General features: G+C 36.5%; 1 protein-coding gene across 1 annotated transcript in view; it reads left to right on the top strand.

Annotated features, from left to right (window-relative positions):
- The window catches only part of LOC148949361 (uncharacterized), a 289,387-nt gene that overhangs the window by 185,298 nt on the left and 81,651 nt on the right, over window positions 1-22,438 (top strand). The window contains exon 5 of the mRNA XM_089093397.1: window positions 10,795-11,029. Within this exon, the coding sequence (XP_088949523.1) occupies window positions 10,795-11,029 (235 nt within the window). The remainder of the gene's footprint in view (window positions 1-10,794; window positions 11,030-22,438) is intronic.

Here is a 22,438-nt window from a genome sequence, read left to right as displayed (position 1 = left end):
GTCTTGAACAGTTTTGGGAAGAAATAGGATTGAACTAAATATTTGATATATGATATCTGCTGCTGGAAAGCACATCATTTCAAAATTTAATTTTACTGTAATTTCATTTTCATTTTCAATGTTGTAATAAGTATTTAAGAAAATATTTGTAATATAATTCATTTTCAATAAAGCGCCAATGGCGCAGTAGATTTTATACTTTTACAGTTAGGAAAGGAGACAGTACCCATACTCTTGTTTGTAGTGATTTTTGTTCGTTTCAATCTTGATTCGCATATTTAATTAAAGCTTTATTCGTTTTAAGATTTATTTATTCATTTATGTAAGCACATATTGTATATTTATTAGCTATGGGTGTTTATTTAGTTTCTGTTCGTTTTTGGCTTCATTTATGCTACACTAGTAAGATATTTTTGTTCATTTTAAGCTTGATTTGCATATTCAATTTTAGCTGAACTCGTTTTAAGATTTATCTATTCATTTATATTAGTACCACAAAAGAATAAAAACAAAAGCAATACGATACCGGTAGAATGGAACATAAGGAACACTGCAAGAAGAGATAAGAAAGCTAGAAGCAATATTTTTTTTAAAGAAAACCAAAAACAATTGACCCTCCTCCTCCCGTACAAAAAAAGCAAACAGAAATTATCTAAGACGCACAAACCCCAAACAGTCCATAAGAGGCCAGCTTCACGCAGGTGGCGTTTTAATTGATTTCAGTTATATTGACGAGTAATTCTGATTTTTTCTTTTTCTTCTTCACTTGATTAGTAACAATTCCTTTTTTCTTATTGTTAGAGGTTTCTGGTTTTTATCAGCATTAAGCATGCCTCATTTGGCATATCTAAAGATATTTGTGGTCTTTTTTTATTTTTCCTTGTCCGTTTTCGGTGGCTGGCGTTTACCCTCCCCCGGAGAATATACCCCGTGGAAAATAACCCCCCACGGAAAAAGTCTCCCCCCCTCCCAGAAAAGACAGAGAAAATCCCCCCCCCAGGAAAATATCACCCCCACGCAGCTGGTTGGTCTCCAATCCCTTTGGACTTACAAAAAAGTCTAAAACTCTCCCTGTCTGCTCTACAGATCACAGACCGAAGGTTCTTTGACCCTCGAGGTGGAGGTTTGGAAAAGAAGGGGACTCTCCCTCTCCTGCACAGAATAAATTCTACTCATTTTGGAGTTTAATGTCATTCTTTACTCGCAGAATAACAGCGTAGACCTGAAATATACCCAGAAATCATAAGAGAGTAGATATCAATTCACATTTTTGATGCGTTTTAAAAGATGATAGTTTGCCCCCTCCTTCCCCTCTCAAAAAAACCTTTGCTGGAAAATACCCCTTTTATTAATTTTTGTTGGGAAACTATTCACGGAGGATTAAAAACAAAAGAATTTAAAAACAATCAGAAAGTAAAGTCTTTTTCTAATGAAAGTGCACAAGAAACATTTTTCACCTGAGATCGTCCGCAAGAAACTTTCTGGGTGGAATTTTCAGCTAGAAGGGAATTGTCTTGGGGTAATTTCCTGGAGGGCGGGGGTATTTTTACTTGAAAAATCTTTCCACGGTGGAATTTTTCCGTGGAGGAAGGTATTTTTCTTGGAGGAGAGCCAGATTTCCCGATATTATTTGAGAACGATTAGAAATTAAATTGAAAATATAAGTTTTTTCAACTGAAAGTAAGGAGCAACATCGAAACTTAAAATGAACAGAAATTATTCTGTATAAAAGGGGATGTCCCCTCCTCGACTCCTCGCTCTGTATGCTAAAGATTTCATTATTTTAAAAAGTAGAGTCGTGACAAAGAGTCAAACTATGGTGTAAAGAGCCAGGCGTTGAGGAGAAAACAACCCCTTTCATATGCGAAATAATTTCTGTTCGTTTTCAGTTTTAGTGTTGTCCCTTACATCCAGTTAAAAAATGTGTTTTTCTTTTAAATTTAATTCAAAAAAGAAAACCCTATTGCCTATTGCTTACACATAGCAATTGTTATTGGGAAGTAAACAGACATTTTTCGTGGAGGCGAATTTTCTCTGGGGGAGTTTTCAGTGGTGGGATTTGGAGGATGCCCCTTCTTAAATACTTTGCTCTTTACGCTAACGTGTGACTTTGTATCCCAATCCTTTACGAACAACAAGTGAAACACAAGGTTTGTTAAATTAAAACAAGAAGCCTTTTAAAAATTCTAAATAACGTTAGTGTGAAGAGCAAGCTATTGTGGAGGGGTCCTAGGCGTTTACACCCCCTCCCCCCGCGGAAAATACCTCCAGTGGAAAATATCCCCGAGCGGAAAATACCCCCCAGGAAACAACCCCCCGGTAAATACCCCCCTCCCGGTGAAAAATAAGGCTTTCCAAATTTTAGAATTTTATTTGAGTTTTTTTTTCCTTTTTTTCCGTAGGGGGAAGGAATTTTGGTACTTGTAAATTATGCGCCACTCACTCAGGTTTACGCTATGTAAAACTCGAGAACAAACCGGTGTCTTCATTAGTTTCTTTTAGCTTAGCACAAGACAAGACAGAGGCAAGTGACAGAGTAGATGGGAAATATAGAATTTGGGCTATACATAACCGGGGTAGGGGGGGGGTAAAGTAGTCAGACAGTTTGAAGTCAGAAAACAATTTGCTCTCTGAGTGTCATTTGTCATGTATAGCCAGCGTGGTCTAAGAATGTATTTACGTCAAGATATATCATTATGTTATTATTAAGCCGAAGGACATAGTAAGGGGATGAAAAGTCAGAAAATTGGCAATAAATAGCGTAAGGATGGGGAGGAAAAACCCATCATTGGTCGCGCCCAACCATAAATGGAGGATAATTTTCAGGGTGTAGAGGCAACGGGCCTTGAGGGCCTGAGCCTCGACCCACTTATAGTGGGTCCACCCCTCCTAATAAAATAATAGTAAACGTATTAAAGTTTTTTTTATGAAAAAAATGAAGATACTATCCCATTATGCAGCCTCTCGGGTTAATCACTATAGAGTAGGCAATGATAAAACCCGTTTTTAACGTCTTAACTGTTATAGAGTAGGCAATGAAAGCAAGGTTTTCATTGCGTTTACGATATTAAACTGTATTTTTTGGGGATTTAGGGGGGGGGAAGCTACCTAGGTAAGGTTAGGTTACGTATTTAATATATGTAATGCTTTACCCCCCACCCCCAAACCTAATGTAAAAATATATAGCCCAAATTTGTTTATAAATTATTATATATTCATCCTATCTTTTTTTTATTTCATTAGCATTAACCGAACTTGACTTTTTAGAGAGGCCCACATAAAGGGATAGTACCAAAATGAACTATACCAAGGAACTTGGTAAGAAACCTCGAAAACACCGGTAAGAGATCATTCACTTGGAAATTAGAAGCTCTATTGCTCTTTTTAATAGTCAAAAGGGTTTGTAGGGCAACCAAGCCCCTCTCATGGCCCTTTATTCCCCAGACATGTTCAATCAGAATGTTGAGATATCTATTTTGTTCACTATAGTTGAAAGGTCCAATGACTGTGTCTCCGGCGATTTCGACCACCCGCAACCCTCGGCGCAAGGGCTGTAAGATATGCAAGTTGTCCATTCTTTACATATATTGGGAAAACGCATGTTTGACCTTCGGTGTTAAAAAAGTTAAAAGACCAGGGGAATTCAAGTAAAGCTTTCAGAGAGTGTTGACTTACTGTTGAATTACATAACAACACATTATTAATTGCAGATTGTCAATAGGGTGCAAATCAGGAATAGCTGAGGGTATTAAGTTGGAACTTTCAGGGAGTAATGAGGAGGCTGATCAATTGACCAAAAAGGCTAAATTTGCATGCTACTACTACTACTACTTCTACTACTACTACTACTACTTCTGCAACTGCTACTACTACTACTGCTATTACTACTACTACTACTACTGCTACTACTACTACTACTATTACTACTACTACTACTACTACTACTTCTGCTACTGCTACTGCTGCTTCTACTACTGCTGCTAAAGCTAAGAATATTAAGATATAAGTTTCAGGGATGTTGAGACAGTTTTAACTAAATCTTGACACACTATTTGCATGCAGGTTGTCAAAAGGACTTACCATCAAATTCCTAGGAACTTTCTGTGTGTTTCGATGAGAATCTTAACAAAACAAAACAACAAAAAGTGCCATATGCATTCTGCTACCAATGCTCCTTCTACTACTAAAACAATTATTCCTACTGTAGAAGCTAAAGGTACTAACTTGAAGCTTTCAGGGCATCATTAGGGGGATGTTGAACTAAATAAAACACACTAGAATCATGTATATTGTCTGTAGGGTGTACTAACAATATCTCAGGAACGGCTTAGATTATTAGACTGAAACTATCTGGGTATGTTGAGGCCGATTTTGAACTAACCAAAAGCCAGTTGTGAATTCTAATACTGCAACTAGGGAGACTAGGGGCGAATCTCCAGCATTTTTATTGGAGGGGCAAGAGGGGTCCATATCTGGATAGTCAAAGGGCATGGGCTATACACTATTTTTTTCTTCACATTATTGGGGGGGGGGGCGGCAACTGCCCCTCCTTGCCACCCCCAAACGACGCCCCTGACTAATGCTATTAAGGTGAAAATTTCAAAAAAGGATTTAGTGGGATTTACTAAATCTAAAGAACTAAATCTAAAAAACCTTCCAACGCAACGCAACCTTCAAAATAAATTAAATTCAAACATACTAAATCCAAACAAATTAAATTAACTAAATGTATTATATTTTCAAAAGGGCATGTAAATAATTTCTTAGGAATGGTTTAGAGCATCAAGTTGAAACCTTCAGGACATGTTGGGGGGTATGCTGAACTAGCCAAAAGGTATTGTAGCGTGTTACCAGTATTGCCACTATTACTACTGCTACTACTATAAGGGGATATTTAGAGGGGCATTGATCTAAATCAAAACACACTGTGTGCATTCAGGTTGACAAAAAAAAGTATGAGCAATTTTTTCAGGAACAGCTTAGGCTATTTAGTTGGAATTTCAGGGATTTGGATGATGAGAGGGATAATGTTTCAGGAAATGTCTGGGGGGATGTTGAACTAAATCAAAATACTCTCTGTGTATGCAGGTTGTCAAAAGGGCATTTCACTAATATAGCAAGAATGGTCAAGGGTATTAAGTTGAAACTTTCAGGGTATTTTAAGGGTGATGTCGAGTTAACCAAATGGTATTATGTACATGCTACTACTACTACTACTACTTCTACAACTGATACTATTACTACGACTACTACTACTACGACGAGTATTACCAATACTACTGAAGCTAAGGGAAAACCACTACTTCCAAGCATGATAGTATGATTGCAGGTAAACTAAAACTCCAAAAGATCACTCAAAATTTACATTACAAGAGGTATACCAGGTTTCTGAGGACTATTGTTGATAATCCTTTAGGAGATACAGTTCCACCTTTCACCAGTAATGGTCGGGTGTTAATCTGATTCTGTTGACTTATTTAATAAATATATGTCTATATATATATATATATATATATATATATATATATATATATATATATATATATATATATATATATATATATATATATATATATATATATATATATATATATATATATATATATAGATATATATATATATATATATATATAGATAGTTATATAGATAGAGATATATATATAGATAGAGAGATATAGATATATATATAGGGAGAGAGAAAGAGAAAAAGAGAGAAAGTCAGAAAGAGGGAGAGAGAAAGAGAGAGAGAGAGAGAGAGAGAGAGAGTAGTAGTATGTATGAGTATGAGTAGTGTATATATATATATATATATATATATATATATATATATATATATATATATATATATATATATATATATATATATATATATATATATATATATATATATATATATATATATATATATATATATATATATATATATATATATATATATATATATATATATATATATATATATATATATATATATATATATATATATATATATATATATATATATATATATATATATATATGTATATAGTCCTTGTCCCAACTAGCTCTAGCAGTAATTCTACTACATGAACAATACAACTAGTACAATACCTCATGGGAATTGAAACTCAAATATATGCTATTCTGGCACCCGGTCACCCTCTCTAAAATGTGCTTCTCAATGACAGGTCTGTCATGACGTTCAGAGTCACTTGAAAGTAACTATGCTGATATGCTCAATCGGGCCGGACCAAAAGTCGTTACTCAAATGTATTGGATCACACCATGCCAAAAGACTAACAGATTTTGGCGTCCGAAAACGGGTCCTTAAATTTGTGTCTCTATTCTGCTTGAAAATTATATTCAAAAGTCCCTCTGCTAATTGGACCTCAGTGCGGAAAGAAATTGATACTAATTCCGGGTTTTTTGGTTCATGCCATTCATGGTATCCAAAAATGGACACTTGACCTTTTATGATGACTTGAATTTCTGTTCGTTGTGAGTGTATATTGATTGTATTTCATTGTCTTTTTTGTCTTGATCTTGATTGTATTGTATTTTGTATTTCATTTATGCATCCACAGCGGTGTCTGTTATTTTGAAGTTGGCCTGATTTAACTTCTGTTGGTTTTAGGTTTCATTTATTTATTCGTAGTAACTCTCAAGCCTTTAGAGGATTTAAAGAAATAAAAAAATATTTTTGTGCTTTATGCCTTAACGTAACTAAGAAGTGGGGGGGGGGAGGGGATAAATCTAGAAGAAGATATTTTTTGTACTATTTGAATTGGCTATACAAAAATACATCCCCTTATTGAACCCCCCTAATAATGAGATTCGGCTGTTACCGCTGCATTTTAAGGAAAACTAATCGCAAGCAAATATTTTTTCGTCAAAACATCCGTATGTCCGATCAGTCTTCAGCTTGTGAGCTTCTTAAAATGGATTGTTTCACCTCTACACCATGATTGTGCTTTTGAAACTTAGAACAATCTTATTCAAGCTGGTTGACATTTTTGAAGTATGGATTTTTGTATCCATTTTTTTACTCCTATAAAAGCTACCTTTAGCAAATTCTTCAATGAAAATGAGTTTAAGATTGCCTTCTTGACAACAAAAGGTTTTTTTCTGGAGTGATAGAAACTTTTCTTTCTTGAATAAACACCTTACAAAGTTTCCCCATTTATAACTCTCTATAACATTTTCCAAATGTTTTAACAGGAACTTCGTCAATCAAAGATAGAAATTGGGACTCATCAAGATTCCGTTGCTTCAATTAGTCAGTCTCTTCACTTAAAAATTAAACTCCACTGAATGCAGCAAAAAGCCTAATAAAGTCTGTAATCTTTTCATGGATTGAAAACCAAGTTTAATCCCAGAGCCAGGGAAAGACAAATTGGCCACAGTTTCAAAGGCTTTTGTTCCTAGAAAACTTTCAAAGACAGTTTCCAGTAAGACTTATTAGCATCTAACTTCTTGGGAACTTTTTGGAAACCTGAGATTTCCAATCAACACGTATTGTGTTAGAATGGGTACACAAATTGATTGCTGCATTCAATTGTTAGTATCTCTAACAACTTGTTACAGCGTTCTGTTAAAAGTTTTGATCTGGTTTGTGCTTCAAGTTAATATGGCTTTCATTTGGCACGGAAGCAAAAGAACCGAAACGTAAGTTTGGGGCGGGTACGGATCTGAAGGGCTGAAAGACTTGACATGCCGTGGTTCTGTGGCACATGATCGTGAAATCATTTTTTGGTTATTTCGGATTACCAAGGGAAACACTCTAGTTTACAGGGTTGTGATGTTAACCCTAATTAGCATTATGTAAGGACTTTTCGTCAGCCAAAGATAAAGCAATGAATTAAATATTCACACTGGATTAAAAAGATGTCGTCAGTTCAGGATTTACCTTGCTTTAGCATAGTGGATTGATGCACCGTTCGGTAATACGAGGTTCAGTTTCAACTCGGTCTATGCAAGGCTGGGTGACAAGCTTGGTGCTTGTCACCGTAAAAAGACCCAGCAACTGCAACGTTGGTTTGACATCCTATGTGCATCAATTGGCTCGGGGGGTTTGTCTTTATCAGTTCAATATTTAAAAAATATTTTATCTACTTGTACTCACCCTAGCCACGAAAAACGTAATGCTGGAGTTGCGAAAACCCAAATATTCTATGATATCATCTAATAGGACCAAGAAAAAGAAACTACATTCGACCTCAGCGCAACTACTTATGCCGATTTTACACATTTTCTTGCAAAAGATACTTTATTTCAGATTGGAGCTATTAACAATTTTCAAGTAACTATGACCGTTTGTTAAACTTATCTGTTTGAAAATAAACTAGAGTTACGCAGACTATGAAAAAAGAGCTAAAGGGCTGGACACACGTAGCTGATTTTGGGAACTGATTTCCAAATCAGCGCCGATTTTAAAAGAAATCAGCTTCGATTTGAGCTTGAAAATTTTTCGAATTGTCGGCCCCGATTTACAAGATCACCGCCGATTTTTATCATGATCATCACAAAAAAAAGAAGGATACAAATAAATAGGCAGTCCGAGGTGTCTGTGGTGAAAGATCCCGCTACTGAGCTGAAAACTAAACTGAGAATTAAGCTGAGATCAATATACAAATATTAATAAACTCCAGTTAACTGTTTGTGCCCCTGTTTCTTTTTTTTGAAAATCTTGCGCAATAAATTTTTCTTTCAACAAATTTTTCTTGCCACTATCGTTTGTCCACTGATGCTGAAATCGGTTCCCGAAATAAGCTACGTGTGCCCAGCCCTTAAGAGTCAATTTTCCATTGGTTTCTACAACAGCTTTCTGAAATTATTTGGCCGAATACCCAGCAGCAAAACGCCATTACTACTAGTGCTCCTTTGCTGTTCACTGAATTTGGTTTCTTTTGTACGGTGGCTTCTTATCAGTGCTTCCTCTATTTCCCAATTGCTCGGAGTTTCCCCAAAACTCCCAAAAAGAAAACTAGGTTCTCTACAATCATGGGCAGCGCAATACCGCTGCCTAAGTAAAGAGCGATGTGGACGCAAGGTATTATTTATTTATTTGTTTTTTTAAACCAGGGTACTTTTTATAAAAGTGTTGCTGTAGAAAGTTCAAAAGGGGCTCATTCGATTCGACATTACAAGCTCTAGTGCCCTTTTTAATAGTCAAAGTGATCGGAGGACAACAAGCCCCCCACGCTCATGAATCCCTAAATATATCCAATTAAAATTTTATGATAGCCATTTTGTTCAACGTAGTTGAAAATTCCGGTAATTATGTATTTGAGGATGACAATCCCCACAGCCCTCAGGGTAAGGGTTGTATGTTATTCCCTGGGGGCATATAAGATGTTTATAAAAAGTGTGGTCACATAAACTTCGGAAGGCCTCATTGGATTGGAAATAAAAACTTTAATGTCCTTTTTAAAAGTCAATGTCATCGGAACGCAACTGGCCCCCCTCCGTCTTGTCCTTTTTTCCCCATGTATCCGATAGAAATTTTGAGATGGCCATTTGTTCAAAAAATAGTGTTAAGATCAAATAACAAGGCCTTCAGGGTTTACAACCCCCTCCCTCCCCCCCCCCCAAAAAAAAAAATCTGGAGGCAAGGATTGCGAGTTATGCATCGGAGCATAAAAGGTTGTTATGGAAGGGGTGGTCGTGTGAAATTTAGAGGACGATCATTTGATTGGAAAAATAATAATCCAATTCCTCTTTAACAGTCAAAAGTGATAGAGAGCAACTAACACCTCCCCCTGCTTGACACCCTGTTTTCCCAAAACGCTTCCGATTGAAATTATAAGATAGCCATTTTGTTCACAACAGTCCAAAGAGCACATAATAATAGTCCAAAGAGCATATAATGCCTTCATGGTGAACACAACCTCCCAGAGCCCAGGGACACGGGTTGTAAGTTATGTTCGGGGGGTATCTAAGGTTTTTATGGGGCGGGTAGCCACATAAAATTTGGATTGGATGGCGCTCATTTCATTGGAAGTTCTAGTGTCCTTCTTAAGTTTCAAAGGTGAATTAGTTCCCGAAACACATGCTATCATAGCTGAAAACTGAAACATATTGAAAACAAATACATTTTAAATGTTTTTACTTTTTTGACTTTAGTAAATAAAAAATATTGAAACTTTTAAGGAATGAATATCAGTATATGTATATTAAACCGAAAATCCACGGTAATTTTTTTTTCTGTAAAGTACAAATTATGTTCTGGTATTAAGAAGGCATGGGGGTTGTCAGTCCTACTCATTTTACTTTTTGCTTGTTTTGAGTTTGACCTGGTTATTTTTTGTAATTTCTGTTTGTCTTGAGTTTCATTTATTTATCGATGGTAATTTGTGGTAGTTTTACGCTTGGAAGACTATTTGACTTTATTTCTGCTCATTTTTGGTTTAATGGAGTTCGTTACTTTTCTTTGAAAAACTCACTTTGCGGAAAAAGTTTTCTAAATTAATATCTTTAAAATTAAGGTTCATTAATACACGGATGTTAAGACGAAATACAATGGTTAATTTTTGCTAAGGTTACTTTTGAGGAATATTCCAGAGAATAGACTTTTTTTTTGGGGGGGGGGGATTCGGGGAATCTTAAAAATCAAAGATGTACCACTTTTTTGTGGGTGAGCGTCACAGAGCCACCGTTTTGCTATGGTAGTGAGACGTTTGTGTTGCTTATAGACTGCATGTACGAAAATGTGTGAAGATTTCGGTTGGTACATGTCAGTTCTTGGAAAACTTGAATCTAGCTTGAATTCTTTGGAAATCCCCTTTTACTCCGAGTCCATTAAGACTGTTTTTCTAGATGTTCACAGAAAATGAAGAATTCAACGTTGATGGGCAGCGCTGCGAGAACTTGATTTCTTGCCCAATTCGTCCCGTTTCCTCCGGTCCTTGTCCTCACGATAGAATCCGAGTTTACGACGGCCCAACAAATGAATCACAGTTAATTGGTGAATTTTGTGGAGCTGGAAGGTTTCCATTCTCTATTGTTGGAACTGGTAGTGATCTTTTCGTGGAATTTACAACGTCTTTAGCAGGTAAATTACTTTCTAATAGGAATAAACTACGGCTAAATCCTTTTTACAAAAAGATTCCACCTGGAAAATTGCCTCCAAAATATTTCCCATATAAATCCCATCCGAAATCCTCTCTCCCGTGGAAAAATAATTCCCCACGAAAAATCCACCCGGGAAATTCTCCCCCACGGACAACGACTCCCAAGACCCCCCCCCCCTCCGTGGACAAATCCCCTCGCAGACAATTACTTTTCAGAAAATTCTCCTGGCATGTAGAAGTGAGCAGCCAAAGGGAAAGGAGCAGCTTATATATTTTCCAAAATACAGGTAGAATAACTGACATACCCGTGAGATTTATTTTTCATTTGTATTTCTTTTAATTCTTTTTTCGCATTTTTTCGGGGCTGGGGTTGAGGCCGTCATACGAGGGTAAGATAAATTTTAAAGACATTAATTTGCCTTCTTATTCGAAATAAGGCGTTCTGTATATTTGAAATTTACTTGATTCTAACTTGAAATTTGACTCTATGCTATTGAAATTAAATTATAAGAAGAAGAAAAAAAAAGATAATTTAATCGGAGAAACCTTCTGATGTACGTCTAGCGGATGGATACTTGATCGCAAGTGGTTATCTGGTACCATGTACTATTGATGTCGGTACCAGACTCGGCCCACGGGAAGCAATTCCTCACGCTTCCTTGCGTGAATATGGCAACCTTTTCGATTTATTTTCTTTATGGTTTATCTTACCCTGTTATGAAAACTCAACCCCCAAAACATGAAACAGAGGAATAAAAGAAATATGAAAGTGAAAACTAGTAATATAGGATGTGCCGCACCATATATTCTACTTTTCCAAACTCCCTTCTTTTCTTGATTTCTTATTGTCATACTTTCTCTTTGTCTAATCAATTTTGAATGTGGAGAGAATTTTCCAAGGGTCATTGCCCGCGGGAGGATTTTCCGAGAAAATCCGTTCAGTGGGGAAGTTTTTCAGAGGGAGCACTCCCATGGGGAATTTTCTGGGGAAGATATTTTCCGAAGAAATTATCCTAGAACCCCATATTCCTGTATACTCAGCAGTGAAATAAAGCTACAAGGCACCAATTTCTGCTTATCGATGAAACTTTAAAGCTGTATCAATTGCGATGGACTAAGGTGAATAAACTACAAATGCAAAAGCTATGGAAGATATGTCCGACCAATCTTCACGCTGATATTAAGCGGTGAACTAAAAAAAACAAAAAAAAAACAGAACTGTCCCCACAGAAAAGAAAACACTTGCCCCAAATCAGGTCAAGATCAGTAGTAACCTAGGTGCTGATTCTAAACTTACATGAAAATATACATTGAAATTGGTGCTGATTCTAAACTTACATGAAAATATACATTGAAATTGTTGTTGATTTGAACGGTACATGAAAATATACATTGGAATTGCGCAAGAAAAACCCATGGCTGTGTCATTAAACTTACACGTGAATATTTTAAAAGTTGGCACACTATAATGCATGTTATGAAACTAAAGTCAAGGTTTTTTAAACTTGGCAAGGTATAGTGTGGTCAAACATGTTTTGAGAGTATGTTCATAATTATATAATTTAAGCAGACAGGTTTTTTCTGTTATTAATAAGAATTTCATAAGAATGTACGTCATGAGTTCACGTGCACAATTTTTTTTTCTTAAAAAACTGGTATGATATAATGTAGTCAAACATGTTTTGGGAGCATGCACGAAATTATGTAACTCAACCACACTGGTTTTCTCGAGGTAACATCCGTTTTTATTCGTCTTTGAAATTCCGTATAAAATGTTCATGCATTATAATTTAATTTTCATTATTTTTTAACATATCGAGCATAGTACACTGAATATTATTCACTTTGAAACAATGAATATTTTTATTTTCAACATGAGTATAGTTTACTGAATTTCTTAATGTATTTCCAGATAAGAAGCATTTTACCAGTAAATTCAAATTTCAGGGGCATAGGCCCCCCTCCCCTCCAACAATACAACCCCTAAATTATGTTGAATATACACGCTAGAAAAGGCAAAGCCCGATTTTTTTTCTTTTATGTAAAACAGAAACCCCCTCCTCCATTGCTTTGTTACGACCATAATCCCTTACTTTTAGTTATTTCGTTCAAAAAATGTCCCTTTTTCTCAATTATCAAAAAAAAACTTTTTTTCCTGGTCTTCGGTGTTACAAAGGAAGTGACAGTTTTGGGAATCAAATTTCACACGCTCTTGCTATCATAAATTAATGGCATATGCTTAATGAATTAGCAACAAGGATGTTCCTTGACAAAGAGAGAAAATTGTATTCTAGCCTAATTAAAGAAAATATATTCTGTTTTCAATTGTATTCCATGATTAAGAAGGTTTTACGATGTGAAAAAAAACTATTTCATCGCATGGAAAGTAAGGGAGGAGGGAGGAGGGAATTCTTTATGCAGACTAATTTTTGAAATCCCCCGTCCCCCCAAACTCAAAATTTTCCAGAATTTTACTTTAGAACCTTTTTTTTTAAATATTTCCAAAGTGCTAATAGATATAGAGTGCTACAAATATCAGAATTGACTTTATAGGACAAATTATATTATGGGGAGGTTTTTGAAATCCCCCTTCCCCCCAAACTAAAAATTTTCCAAAATTTTACTTTAAAAGCTTTTGTTTTTAAATAGTTCTAAAGTGCTAATAGTTATAGCACTACAAACATCAGAATAAACTTTAGAGGACAATTTATCTGTAAAAGGGAGGTTATTATTATTTCCTTACTAAATTTTTCTTCCTTTTAAAGGAGGAGGAAGATTCCTAGAATTACTCTTCCCACGAAAAGAGACCAAGATGGAGTGATACCAAATCAATGCAAATTGCAACACCATCTGTCATCAGATCTGCTCGCTCTGTTGCATGTTCTCTGGATCAGCCAGGGCCCTCTCATGCCAATGCCAGCTTTGTACAGATCACCAGGTACCCTGGTCGAAAATTCAAGAGGGACTGGATGCTTTCTCATAATGTTACTGCTGCTGCACAAGATTGTGAGGTCACACCCTATCAAGCATTGCCGGATCCTTCACGACCAATTCAAGGCGAGAATGATGTGACCCCTACAGCTCTCGACATGCAAGCTGCAAATTTAAATGTGAGTTTTCAAATATTATTTCTCGCTAATGATTCTTTTTCCCAAGTCAATTTGAAGGAGTGTGTGAGCGGTACATGCGCCGCTTATTTTTCTGTCTACCCGATAATTCATGGAGATAGTATAATGAATATTGCAAATTCAATAACGTCGTAATGATTTTCATTATTTTGTTGTGTGTGTGTGTGTGTGTGTGTGTGTGTGAGCGGTGCATGCGCCACATCTACTCGATAATTCATTGAGATAGTATAATGAATACTGCAAATTCAATAACGACGTAATGATTGTTGTGTCTGTGTGTGTGTGTGTGTGTGTGAGCGGTGCATGTGCCGCGTCTACTCGATAATTCATTGAGATAGTGCAAATTCAATATCGACGTAATGATTGAATGGCATATATATGTTTCCATATCATTATTTCTTATGTTTGATCCGGGTGCTGTAATTTTTTCAATATACATATCAACTGAATTGTATTTTAATGCTGATTTTGAATATCTTTAAATTATTTCGTTTAACTTAATCCATCAAAAGTTATGAGAAAATTAAGAATTTTTGAAGTAGAAATTCTGACATCCTATAATTTGTTTCCGCAGCGCGTTTCTATCTGACTTCAGAGACATAATTACTTATAGGCTAATGGAATATATATATATATAGGGGTTAGAAACGTATTTTCAACCTGTAGGAATATTTCAGCGTGTGTGCGCATGCGTGTGTGTGTGTGTGTGTGTGTGTGTACGTGTGTGTTTGAACGTGTGTGTGCGTGTGTGTGTGTGTGTGCGAGTGTGTGCGTGTGTGTGTGTGTGTGTGTATGTGAACGGTGCATGCGCCGCTTATTTTTCTGTCTACCCGAAAATTCATGGAGATAGTATAATGAATATTGCAAATTCAATAAAAACGTAATGATTTTCACTATTTTATTGTGTGTTTTTGTCTATGTTACTAACAAAATTTGTAATTTATTATGCATTTGTTCTGTAAATATTGCTTTAAGTAAAAAGTATTTAGTTTAAATAATTCTAGGAGGAATTGAGTTTTATGGGATGGTATGGAAAAAAAATGAACATGATTTTTCAACTTTATGAAGTAATGCTTATTTCACATAGAAAATAAAACATTTTTTCTATAGATTAATTATATAGCACCACCATTTAGGCATGAGACATTAGCATTTACTGGACCAATTCTATCACCACCCATGGAGTTCGGAGACGAACCTTCATTAGTTCTGGATAATATGGAATGGCATAGAGGTTTTCTTAATGATGTTTTTGGAGAAATGGCTAACCTAGATGATTTAACATGTGACATTGCCATGACTGAGGATCCGGAATGGGCAGATAGATTTATACTTGAGCATTTAGGCGATGTTACCAGTGCAACTGAACCGGGTCCTCATAAAGAAATTCCAACACAGGACAATACAGGCTGGCTCGATCAATTGCCCCCAAACATCTTGGAATATGTACTATCAGGCTTAGGGGACCTCATGCCACCTCCAACCAGTGTAATTGAACAGACTGGGGGTGGTATTATTGACAACTCTGTGTCACCCCCACCATTCCGCTTAATAATATAGCTAGTACTAGTAGTAGTAATAAAACAACATCACAAGTATCCCCTCTTCCAGATTTTTTTCTGGCCAACTCTGCCTTGCACCACACAAAGGTCTACTGCGCCAAATTCGGTGATCCCTTCAACTCTCTAGTGTCGGGGGATATAATAACAGATCCCTCGACCGTTACAAATTTATATACTAATATTTTTTTCACTAAAAATATTTTTTTTAAATGAAAACGCGGGTGAGATGTATTCGAAGTACTGGCACACAGAGATGTTGGCGATTCACCCGCATTTATCAAATTACGGGGAGGTTTTTTCTAAATTGGGCTAATAGTATTCAAAGTAAGTGAAAAATTATAACGAGGGGGGTAGTGGATCTGTGGTTTTATTTATTGAAAGTTTAAATGTTAATATTTGTAGGTTTAAAAAGGATTTTATTGTAACAGGTGGTGGGGCTGGGGAGAGGGCTATAGTTTTAAAATATCATTCAGATTTAGAGGGGTGTAAGGGGATACAACGAATCTATTTCGATACGTGGCTGCAGTGTTTCAAGTATGCATTTTTAATTACTGCATACAGGCCACTTCGAATAGATGCATCTAGGAAAAAGTTGGATAAAATGGCAGTTAATGGTTGGGAGGGTTCAAAGTTCCCCAAAGTAGATTTTAATTGTTTAAATGGTCAATTTCCCATGACACTAAAAGGAATAGATATTTTTAAGCGGGCTCATGCATATTTAAAGATTGGTGTCACGGTGTTACAGTATGAAACCGAATTTGAGGAGGGCCAGCGTTCCAATAAGAAGGGTGTATTATTTCCAGTGAGGGCTCCTTCAATTGACTCAGTAGAACATTGGGTGTGACTTCTATACACGCCACCCACAGACTTCGATTCAATTGGTCATTTCAATCCAATTACGGATATTAGTAGGGTTCTAAGTGAGGGAAAGAAACATGAGGGACGTTATTACTGTCAAACATGTCTCTCCAGATTTCGCTCTGATTTAAAGTTAAAGCATCACATGAAACACTGTAAACGTCATGGATACCAGGCTGTGGAGACGGTAAGCGGAGATAGAGCGATCTTACGTTTTAAAAAGTTTCAACACACGCTCCTGCAGAGCAATACGACCGCTTTAGAGTGTAAAGATAAACCAAGAAACGTGTGCGATCATTCAAATTTAAATCACGTTAAAATACCTGTGTACAAATGAGCTTCTTACGCCCATTCGAAATGGTATTCTAAAAAAAAAATACACGGTTTGGATTTAGTTGATATGTTGAGCAATGCTGAATACTGCATGCAATCGGCATTGGTAAGTATAATCAAAACTGCAAACGGTGCACGTTTACGCCTCTGTTATACAAACCATCCTATGCTCCTATCAGCAGATGACATAGTGGCCATTAAAAATCGTAAAATGTGTTGGGTTTGCAAGGGAGAATTTGATGATGGTGTTGGGAATGGAGGGAGGAGGAAGGTGATCGACCATGATCATTTGTGGCAGGACATTACATCGGGAGGGAGTAACTTTAGAGGGGTAGCCCATCAGTCATGCAATTTAAACGTTAGACAGCAACATTTCATACCTGTTTTTATACACAATTCCAATTACGATTTAAAGTTTGTTCTACCGGCGTTGGCCCGCATTGCCAAGGGTGGAATTGTAGATGACGCATGGATAGATGCTTCTTTTTCCTATAATATCATACCCAAATCACCGGAGAAGCTACTGCTGCTAGAATTCATGTGGAAAATAGTTGACAAGGGTAACACATGCCTGAATAAAATCCGTTTTTTAGACTCTTTCAGCTTCTTCCCCAAATCTTAAAGTCAATTGATTCAGGTACAGAAAAGTGACAATTTTGATAGCTTCCCCCTCCTCAAACAGCGCTTCCCCGATGATGAAATGTATGATTTATTAACGTGTAAGGGTATATATCCATATGATTATTACAACTCTGGCTTGAGGCTATATGAGGTGTCACTACCGCCCATTGAAGATTTTTACAATTCTCTTACTGTGTGTGTGTGCACCACTAGCGACTAAGAATTTGCTAAGAGGGTTTGGGTAAAGGGGGGTTTTAAAAATGGGTGGGATTACTGTAAACTATACTTGGCCAGTGACGTACTCACTCTTCTGGACATTATGTGCAAAAATACGGATAAAATCTATGGGGAATTTGGGTTGGATTTAGGGTATTATTTTTCCACTCCTCATTTGGTGATGGACTTGATACTTAAAATCAGCAAAGAAGAAATAGGTCTGATCGCCGATGTGGATCAGCATCTATTTGTAGAGAGATAAATGAGGGGTGGGTATGTTTTTCACGGGGACCGTATCATGAATACTGATCCGACCAGACAGTACGCTGATGAAAAGTTGGACGTAGGTTTTGTGGATATAAATTCTCACTAACCATCGGCAATTTATTAATACTATCTTCCGCATGGCACTCATAAAAGGCTTGGCAATCCATGTTCTTTAAATGTTCCCTAAATTGTCAGCGTTGAGGAGACTGGGGCAGAGGGATGGTTTTTTTAAATTGACGGTGAAATACCCATGGAGATGCATGACTCTGTAAAAGACTTTGTTTTTCTGTGCATAAATAGATCGGTGGGTAAGGACTCTCTGAGCCCCTACAATTTATCATTAGTAGTGGATAGTAGTATGCACTGGGTACCTTCAAAACAAAAACTAATTGCCAACCTTAACCTGAAAAAGAATATCGTTGTTCATCACGTGCTATTGAAATGGATGGTGTCCAATGGTTTCAAGGGCACAAAGATTCATAGAGCCCTCTAATTTGATCAAAAGCCTTACATGAAAACGTTTATTGACCCCTTTGTCAGCAGTCGTTCACAAGTGAAAACGAAAGTTGAAAAGGAAGTCTATAAACTCATTTTGAACTCTGCTTTTGGTAAAATGTGCGAGAGCGTACGAAACAGAAGTCGATGTGACATTGTAACCAATCCCAAAGATTGTGCTCGAATCATTGCAGATCCAAGCTTCACATCGTTCACAATCATAGACTCTGATATGGTGCTCCTACACCGTAAGAAAAGAAACATTGTATTAAATAAAAATATTGCAGGCGGGAGTGCAATAACTGAAATATCCAAGAAACTCATGTTGTCATTTTATTATAATGTATGCAAGGTACAGTGGCCGATTGAGGAACAATTTCAAGTGTATTACGGGGACACTGATTCACTCCTGTTAAAAGTAAAAACTAAAAATCTATTGAATGATTTGGAAAATGGCTAGTACATTAGCTCACGAATGGACTACACTAATTTGGACGAATCCCTCTACCCAGAGCTAGTGAAACGCCAGGCCCCAAATCAATTGTTAATGCTAAAATCTGAAACGGGTAGCGATCTGATATCCAGTGGTGTGTTTCCTGGTCCGAAAGTATACTGTGTGGAAACGAACAGCAAGCATATCAAACAAGTTTGCAAGGGGGTACCTACACACTTTGTAAAAAATAATTTCGACATGAGTGTGTATAGAAACTGTTTGGAACGTAGTTTAGTACCAAGAGCGAAAGTCATGGCGATTCGCTCTTTACAATTTAAAAACTACACAGTTAGAGTTGAGAAAAACGCCATGTCGGCCATATCGGACAAATTCTATGTACTTGAGGATGGTGTGAAGGTACTACCACACGGTAATTATTTAATTTCAGACCGAGTTAAATGTATAGAGTACATAAAACAACTCGGTCTAGAAAAATTAACTTAAATTCATTTAAAAAAAAGGTATAAATTGGGTGGGAGGGTTTTTTGGGTAATGGGTGTTTTTTTTTTTAATTCTTTTTTTCTATATCACAAACAATCTCAATGTGTGTGTGTGTGTGTGTGCAAGGCAGATCAATTTCCACTATTTAATGCCCCCCCCCGGCCCGGGCCCGCCACTTCCCGGCCCGCGGCGCCTCCCGCGGCGCTTCCCGCATCCCGCATCCCGCTGCGGGCCCCGCGGCCGCCGCGGTGCCCGTCCCCGGGGGGGGGGATCCCAAAATTACAATAGCTGAGAATAATCGTGATATTATCTTAAGTGCTTTATTCTAATAAATGTAGTATTTTTTTATAAATAAAAAAAAGTTTATTTATTTAAGTGTTTTTTTTTCTCTCTGCCTATGTAAATGTTGTATTTTTGATTATAAATAAATAAAAAGAAAGTGTATTTTTTCATGTTTAATGTGCTTTTATGTTCAATCTAATATTTTTTTTTAAGTGTTGTTACTTTTTTATGCATATAATAAAAGAAAATATGATTCTTTATTCGTCTTCTTCTTCTCATTATTATTCTTGAACGGAGTAGTAGTAGTAGTAGGGAAATTATTTAGTCATTAGACAGCTATAGTCTGCAGTTAGTTGTCTAGGTGAACTGTTGAAGGGAACATTTATCAATTTAAAACACCATTCAGATCGTTTCTGTGTGGGCCGTCAATGTCAGGCAAAACAACACTCTTAACTAAAATAATTAAAAATTGCGATACAATGTTTGTGGAAAAGCCAAAAAAAATCTACTATTGTTACAGTATTTGGCAGGAGTCAAACTATAAAATAAAAGCAATTGCCACGACACGATTGGTGCAGACACAATTCATACAGGGATTTGATGTTTTCAGCATTATTGAACCAAAATCTTGGCTGATTATTAATTATCTAGATGAATCTATTGAACAATGGCCCCAGGAAATGCTAATGTTGTTCACTGTTCGTTCTCATCATGAGCAGATTTCCGTTACTCTAGTTCTACACAATCTCTCATCAGAACAAATGTATTCAAACACTTACATTGAACTGCACCTACTATATCATCTACAGAGTTGTTCATGATTCTAGCTCGCTAATAACTCTCAATAAACAATCCAGGTGCCCCCAAATTTCTGCTCTCAGCATACAATCAGGCAACTAATAAACCCTACGGTTATATCCTATTGGATCTTAATCAAAATACACCTGAGGATCGGCATGATGCCACAGATATTTCTGATAATGCGATTACCGTATATCTCTCCCCGTGAACACTAAAAAGACCTATTAGTTGCTATCATGACACTGAAGAAACTACATGAAATTAGACATGTTTTAGACATGAAATTAGACTGTTTTCAGTTCTAAGCACTTCAAAACCCCCGCTTAGTAAAGCCATACACAAACATGGTAATGACAATGATTTCATTAATCTAATATCTGACCTTTGTTTAAGTTTGATCGAGGGTAATGTTCAGCTGCCAGAAGTAGTTAAGCAACAGGCAAAGCAACATCGTTCCATTGTACGTACATTGGCATCTTAAAATAAATTGAAGAATTTTAAAAATAAACGTCTTCTTAAAGAGAGGGGTAGCTTTTTCACACTTACTGCCAATAAGTGCAGGACTTATAAACTGTTTTTTCTAGAGAGAGAGAGAGAATGGCAAAACCCTATACATTAACTCCAATATAACTCGCTCTCCCACCCGTGGAACACTTTGAGAACAATCTGAGTAAATTCCTTGACAATGAGAATATTGAGGATGATAAAAAACTGCTTTTACTTCAAGATGCACTTCGCCGAGTGGACAAACATAAGCCCTATCATGTGAAGGCCACTGCTGCTGGTATTGATTACAAAAAAGAATCATCTCCTCAGGATTCTGCTGCTGCTTTAACACAATTAAATATGTTGTATTTGTTTAAATTTTTTTTCAAAATTGTAATTCTAATCCCCAACTCATTTCGTTAACAAAGAAAACGACTCTTATCCTATCTCATGATAATTGTTCAAGATCATATTCTAGTTGATAGCAATAGGAAAGTTATTACAATTCATGGCAACATCTATAATCTACTTGATTTAATCTATGACATGCTTACCAATCATAAAGGACTACTATCATTCGATATTCCTCCGTACAACTTTCAAAATACATTAAACTTCCCCAAAAGTCTTATTAGAAATAAACGAATTCAAATACTTTGAAATGCATCACCATCAACCTCATCGACAACAATAAAATATGAAGAAGAAGAAGAAGAATAAGAAGATTTTAAATCAATCTTGGAAAGTACTAGCACACCTAGTGGAAAAAACTTGACAATGATGGCGAGGAAAAAGCGAAAACGTATCATGTCACCATCGTCATCTAGTATAGAAAAGGCTAGCGGAAGTTACACAACCTGTTTACGTTCAAAATGGTTCAAGTTCTAAATGGTGTTTATGAAGATATTGGTGAGGCGGTTAGTTTAAGTTCCCCAACCACTCTTTCCAAAGTCACTGGTGTCCACACTAAAAGTGTACAAGACTATCTACAAAATGAATCAAGTTACACTCTGCATAGAAATCATAGACTTCGTGCTAATCAGTATCGAAAAACTAAAGCCTTTTACCCATTGCATATAATGCAAGCAGATCTCCTGACTCTAGATGAGATTCAACGACGTCACAATACACCATACAAGTACACTCTACTTGCAATCAGTGTTTATTGTCGTTATGCATATGCAATTCTATTGCGATCAAAGAGAGGCGTTGAAGTTGCTCAGGCCATTGAAAGTATTCTTGAACTGGATTCGTATAAGAAAATTCAAACAGATTATGATATTGAATTTGTTAACCCCCGTTTTGCAAAAGTACTAGTGAAATATAGTACTCTGCTCTATCTCAGCCATCGTCATATAAAGGCTGCATTGGCCAAACGATTGATAAACGATTGGAAACCGTCAAGAA

Source organism: Artemia sp. Qi Xiang Cuo, chromosome 8, assembly GCF_049724085.1.
Source record: "Artemia sp. Qi Xiang Cuo chromosome 8, ASM4972408v1, whole genome shotgun sequence".
NCBI classification, from domain to species: domain Eukaryota; kingdom Metazoa; phylum Arthropoda; class Branchiopoda; order Anostraca; family Artemiidae; genus Artemia; species Artemia sp. Qi Xiang Cuo.
The sequence above is the reverse complement of the archived record's forward strand: the minus strand, read 5'-3'. Positions and strand labels throughout refer to the sequence as shown.